Source organism: Sylvia atricapilla, chromosome Z (assembly GCF_009819655.1).
Source record: "Sylvia atricapilla isolate bSylAtr1 chromosome Z, bSylAtr1.pri, whole genome shotgun sequence".
NCBI classification, from domain to species: domain Eukaryota; kingdom Metazoa; phylum Chordata; class Aves; order Passeriformes; family Sylviidae; genus Sylvia; species Sylvia atricapilla.
Window position 1 is genome coordinate 31,314,836 of NC_089174.1, and position 6,383 is coordinate 31,321,218.

General features: G+C 39.9%; 1 protein-coding gene across 2 annotated transcripts; it reads right to left on the bottom strand.

Moving 5' to 3' along the window:
* Nucleotides 1–703: 703 nt before the first annotated feature.
* Nucleotides 704–6,327, bottom strand: CZH9orf40 (chromosome Z C9orf40 homolog). 2 transcript variants are annotated; one of them, XM_066338770.1, is made up of 2 exons: nucleotides 5,908–6,305; nucleotides 704–2,029 (listed from the first exon to the last, which is right to left on the bottom strand). In XM_066338770.1, the coding sequence occupies exons 1-2, from the start codon at nucleotides 6,271–6,273 to the stop codon at nucleotides 1,871–1,873; spliced, it is 525 nt and encodes a 174-aa protein (XP_066194867.1). In that variant the 5' UTR covers nucleotides 6,274–6,305; the 3' UTR covers nucleotides 704–1,870. The 2 variants fall into 2 exon arrangements, with proteins under 2 accessions (XP_066194867.1, XP_066194866.1); XM_066338769.1 differs by lacking the exon at nucleotides 704–2,029 and adding an exon at nucleotides 5,237–5,694 and having other exon boundaries at nucleotides 5,908–6,327.
* Nucleotides 6,328–6,383: the final 56 nt, after the last annotated feature.

Sequence of the window (6,383 nt, forward strand, 5' to 3'; positions counted from 1 at the left end):
TGTATCTACTGAATGAAGTACCAAGCAGATTTTAAATGAGCAGAATGGGTTGCAAAGATACTAGCTAATAATGCAAAATACTGGATCCTGAGAGCACTGGACGGTGTGAAATATTATAAAACTGATATAATCTAAAATATATGAACACATGTATTACCTAGGGTCAAAACCTCCTAGATCAATCCAAACACCTCAACAAATAGATCTAATTTTTCACTAATTTATTTTGGTTACAGTAAACATGTAGTTTTATACTAAACTATACTAACTACTAAAAGCAGTTTTATAGCTTTCTTGCCAGAAAAGGAATTTTTTTTACAAAATTTTGAAGTACCCCCTAAGACAAGTTGGTGTATTTGGACCTAAACAAAACGTTAACACTTTCTGAGAAAAATGCATTTTGTCCAAATATATATCCAGCTAATCTGACAGAAGGTAGAAGGATATCCAAAGAGGCACTGTGAACTGCTTAAGTCACTAAGTCACCTTCTTTCTTCAGAAGGTATTCAGAGATGTTAACAAGCTAAATGAATAAACAACAGACATATATGCGGCACAAGTACCAGAAAAAGTATCCAAATGTTTACCAAGAAAGCTGACATGCTACCTATTTTAAACAAAAAGACCTAATAAATCAACAAAGTTACAGAAGTAGCAATCTTATAAAATTAAATCAAGAACTTCACATAGTAACAGTTCCAAGTTTTGCCAACATACACACAAGCAAAACTTTATTTTCCTTTAGCAAATACATTATTAGAAAAAGATAAAATTCAAAAGTTGTCTTTTTCCATAATGGTTACAGAGAAAAAAACATTTTCTATTCTTAAAGATGAAATGTATTTGGAAAATGTAAGTCTTCCCATACAACTGCGGTCTATTATTAAAGACATGTCTTTCTACTTGTATTTCAGTTTGTAAATAAATTGCAAATCACAAACATTAAGTTCATATTTCACAGGAAAAAAAAACAAACAAAAAAAAACCACTATTTGAATTAACTTCAGCAAAAACTTTCTGCAAGATTCACAGTCTCTGCAAAAACAACACCTCATTCAGTAAAGTATGAAGGAGTGTGTGTGGTCATTTTATATTGCACTAACTTTTCTTGACACAGCTGCCAAAACCTGTCATTCAGATGCTATCAACTGGTTTAGAGCAATGTCACAAAGACTAAGAACAGCAGTAACTTTGTAACCAAAAACATACAAAACTGGGTGCCCTCTGCTGTGCATAATGTGAAAAAGGTGAAAAACTTTTTCACAATGAGAATGTGAAACCTTTCAAAACAGCAGCAGCTTTCAGCAGAAAGTAGCCCCTTTTCCTTCCCCTTCTCTGCCACACTTGATTTTTAATTTGCATAAAAAAGGGAATGTTTCATCTGATTTTGATGGACTCTTATTTTTTGGTTTAGCTATTATAAAGAAATATGAACACATCAGAAATCACTAGAGTTTGTGTGCTTTATGATAAATTCACATGGTAAATATTTCACTTTCAGGTACCATACTTTTTTTTGTTAAAGACAGACAAAATGATTTTGCATTTCCTTTCAACATGTAGCATATCCCCATTTGTTTTAACTGCATCCCAAAGTTCTAATTTTCTGTATTCTTCTTTCAATCTGCCTCCATGTTTTCAAGTATTCTTGTTAGACATTGTAGGCTCCTCCTTACTGCATACCTTCAGACAGCTTACTGTTAAGTACCCAACACCGCCTATGCCATCCACTAAGGCAACTCAGATTTGCTTTTAAACACTTCTCCAAGACAGCAAAGTATGCTTATCATTCATTCACCCAAGGAATAAAACCTGAATCTCAATGGAAACAAGTTTCCTAGGGACAGATGCACAGCTATGAAACGACTGATCAGGTTTCCATTTCGGTCTCTGTGGTATCAGTCCTTGCAGCAGTTTTTGAGCCAGATGGAGTCTCTTCATCTAGGTTCAGAATATCTGACAAATCAATAGCAGGCAGCGGTGCTCTCCAGTAAAGGAATGAGTTATATTGGCAGAATTCTTCTTCTTGCTTTGGAAAGAGACAGATAAACAAAAAGTTAACAAAACATTTATGTGTATACCACCAGCAGAAAACGGTAAAAGGAAACTTTTTATTTGAGAAACTGAAACTAGGAAGAGTTAGTCAGCTATTTCATATTAGCTATTACTTTAATTTTTTAAAAAGGTCATTATTTACTCCTGCCTTTTTTGATATACTTGCAAAGAATCATGTAACAGCTTCCATAATTCCATAAATTTCTTTAACTTACGATTTTTGCAGAAAAAAAAAAAGGTGCAAAACTTGTGCAATTACTGGACTTTGCATACAGAAATGGCTCACTGCCTTTTCTTCTCATAATGGTATATACAATTTTCATGCACATTTAGACACTGGTACTCAAAAGAATATATGAAGGGATGATACGTGCAGGATAAACAATGCATTTTATAGTGTTTAAACCACATTCTATTCCTTCTTCGCTGTATCCGAATTTTGTATTCAAGAGAAGAAAGTTCAAGAATTACAGAATGTTCTGAGCTGGAAGGGACCCACAAGGATCAGCAAGTGCAGCGCTTAAAGGAATTGCCCATATGGGGAGCAAGCCCACAACCCTGGCATTATGAGCACAGTGATCCAACCTATCTAACTAGACAGTATTTCAAAAAGCCTTGGAGAAACACATCCTTACCTACTAATTTACTGTGGCACCACAATTTTAGTTTTTTTAAAATGTCTAGGAGAAAATGCATTGCCTGTTTATAAACATGTCGTAGTTACCAAGACTGGCCAAGCTGTACATGTTTCTATGGACATGATACATGTAGGAAGAGGAATTATTTAAGCCATTCCTTAGGTCATGAGCATGTATTTTCTTCTGGTATACAAAAACAGTGAATACCTTATCTAAATCTAATCTTTCTTATCTAAATCCAAATCTAAAATAATGCATGTCCATATTATATTGGGTTTGCATTTCTCCTAACACACGATTCGAATTTTTAAATATTTTACTTCACTGTCTCAGCTGTAACAGACGATGAAGTACTTTTAACGAACAAACTGGTATAATTGTTTTGGTATTCCTCAGATAACAAAGTGCAGCTTGTAGGGGGTGAAAGCACCACCACAATCCACACACAAATTAGGTCAACTTCAGTGGCCCTCTACAGTGTGGTTCTTGAAAAAATTAATGACTAGTCCACTGGTTTTGCAACAGGAAAAAAAAAAAAAAAAGTAATGAGCATCATCCCTACACCTTTCTCAAATAGCGAAAAATAATGCTTTCCCACTTCCCCAAACAGAAAAGTACAAAAAATCACCATACTTCTCATTTAAGAATACATTTTTCATTTTGTCACCAAATAGACCTCTCCTGAACAACAATCTGTTGCACTAAGCCACATCTTTCTGCTGCCTGCAGAAACTCCTGCATGATTTAAAACCTACAATAATTAAGAGAGGATAAAAGGTGTAGACACTTCATAGCAGTAAGATGGCCCCCTACCTGCAGAATACCACTAATGTGAATTTTCTCATTGGGAAAGTCAGTCTTCAGAAGATATTAAAGAACAAATGTTCTCATTTAATTGATAACAAAACCAATTAAATGACACCATGACACAAGAACAAAAGAATTGATTATACTGAAACTGGAAGAAGGCCACACTAAAAGCAGTTGCCATTCCTGTAAACTGGAAGTTTTGTATTGCATTGCATTAATAAAAATTGACAAATGTGGAAGGGATTGTTTTTCAATCTGTATTTCAGCCCAGACAGCATCACCCACACAGAACTGTGCAGGGCAGGTGGCTAACAAAGTCTCTGGAAAAAAACCTCAGGCAGTGCAGAAACTGCCAACTACTTTTACAAATTCTCCCCCGCATAATTTGAACTCCCCTGATATTTTATTAAGTTTTCTCTCACACTGAGAGCTAAGTACCTAAAAACAGAACCCTGATGCTTTGCACACATAAAGTGAATGAGAGCACCCACGTTTCAAAATTATTGGAGTATAGAATTTCATAAACACATACTCAATTTTGGACTAAGACTACATGCATAATTAATCTCAAGAGCTTTGAGGTTTACAGATCAGCAATATTTCAATGTGAAAATGAAAAAAAGCATCCAGTACAGAAGACAGGCACAAATGTGAAACATTTGTATGTAGAAGGCAAAATACAACACCAAATATTCACCTTCAACTAAGTAAGTTTCCACATAGGTTTTGAGCAGAAATTCTATCAAGTTGGCAACACGTAGCAAGCTCAGAAATACAAAAGCTCCGTTTCTATAGACTAAGTAAGATAATACCTAAGGAGTTAGTTTTTCAACTCTAGTTGTAGAAGTGTACTTGAAAATAAAATTAAAACAATCTTTAGTCTCTGACCAATTGTAGTATAATGCTTTCAACTTTAACAAAAACGCTGTTAAATTAACAGTATCTTGACCATACTTATTAATGAATCAGAAATATCATTATAGATTTAAAATATACAGGTCGGACACAAAAAACAGGAAGAACTATCTCTAACCTGAGGTGTTAATCAAGCTTTATTTTAAAACTAAAACATTTTTTATACAATATTGTACTGAGAAACCTGTTAAAAAAACACTCCTAGAAAAGTATTTCATATAGAGAACTAATCTTTACTATGTGGAAATTCAAGGGGTTTGTGGTCTTTCAATCACTGCTAAAGCTTACAAAACCATGCCAAATAATGCCACGAGCAAGTAAAAATTCAGCATTATACCTGTGATGGGAGTCAAAGTGTTCTGTAAAGGTTTGTTCAATTTGTTTAATTACTATGTTTATGAATACAAGTGCTCTTTCATCAAAAATTAAAGAGATGCATATGTTTAAAATGGCTGTATAATATTCATCAGAGGCAAAACTTTTCCTGAATTTCTCCCTGCCTTAATTTTAGCATCCATAATCTATAAACCCCACTAACAAATCAATCAACCAAGAAAACACAAAAAGGCAGAGCTTGAAAAGGAAAAGCCCCTGCTTTCTCTACAGATCAGAAGTGGGTGATGTACTAAGAAAGTCACCGAATTCTCAAAATCAAAGTCTACAACTGCCATTCAAAGCCCATCTAACCTGACCAGACTTCCTGTCACTTCTGTATCACTGAATCTAATAACTTGGTCTTACAAAATTCAGGTGGGAAGAAAAGTCAGTTTAACACACACCAAACTTCTGTGTCTAAAAGGTGTGAAATTTGATCATGATTTTTTTTGGTTGTGTGGGTTTTTTGAGGTTTAATTAAAATTTTCTTTGTATGCATCAAATTTTGTTTTCTGAACTATTGCGTAAAACGCAGTCAAACTCGGGAAGAAAAATGTATTTTGTTCAAAAAAACCGAAAGTAGTTTCAATACACTCTATTCATTACGACACTGATGCCCTTCCTCAGACCACGGCCTCCACTAAATCTTGGTTTAAAGACAGTTCTGGCATTGCTGTTAAATGTCAAAATACGAAGTTTAGGAAGCCGGCGCCGTAGTGAGCCTAAACCTCAACCTGACACAACGGAGCCGACACCAGAAAAATTTCTGAAAGCTTCCACTGCATTGCTGGACGGGCCTGAAGCTGAGCATAACCTCAGGTAAGGTGGACAGGCTGTTTCCCATCCATTTCATGGGGCGGAGCAGGGAAGGACGCGTAAAGGTGGACGATACTTCCTTTGCCTCAAGGAAGACAAAAATAAAAGAACGTTAAGCGGCCCGCGGCCTGGAAGTGCAGGTGGGGCTGGCCGGCACAGACCGCCGGCCGTGCCCGGCAAAGCCCGCCAGCACCCCCGGCGGACACCCGCGTCCCGCAGACACGCTTCGGCCGCTACAGGCACCGCCCCTCACTTCCTCCCCGCGGACGAGCGACCCGGGCCCGTCCCGCTCAGTTACCTCGGCGGCGGTCCGCTCTTCGCCGCGGCCGCCCGCGCGTCCCTCCTCCGCCGCCGCGTCCCGGGGCTCCGCGGTCCCGCCGCGCTGCCGCCGCCCGCCACCCGCGGCCGCCGGCTGCGCACGGGGGGCGCCGGGCCCGAGCCGCTTTCCCGGCGGCGCCTCCGCCTCCTCCAGCGGGCGCTTGGGCGCGGCGGGGCCCGCGGGGCCCGGCTCCGCCCGGGAGCGCCGCTCGCCCGCGCGGGGCAGCGCCGGCTCGCGCAGCAGCCGCTTCACGGGCACGTGACACATCAGCGTCTCCGCGCGCCGCTTGGCCATGAGGGGCCGCGCGCCGGCGGCGCCGAGAGGACGGGTGCCCCGCCGGCGCATGCGCGGCGCGCGCTGTAGTGCGCATGAGCACCACGCTCGGTGCAGCCGCGGGAGGTGGGGCCTCCCGCCGCAGTGCCTGACGGGAGGAGCGGACAGGAGGCGCCCCAGCA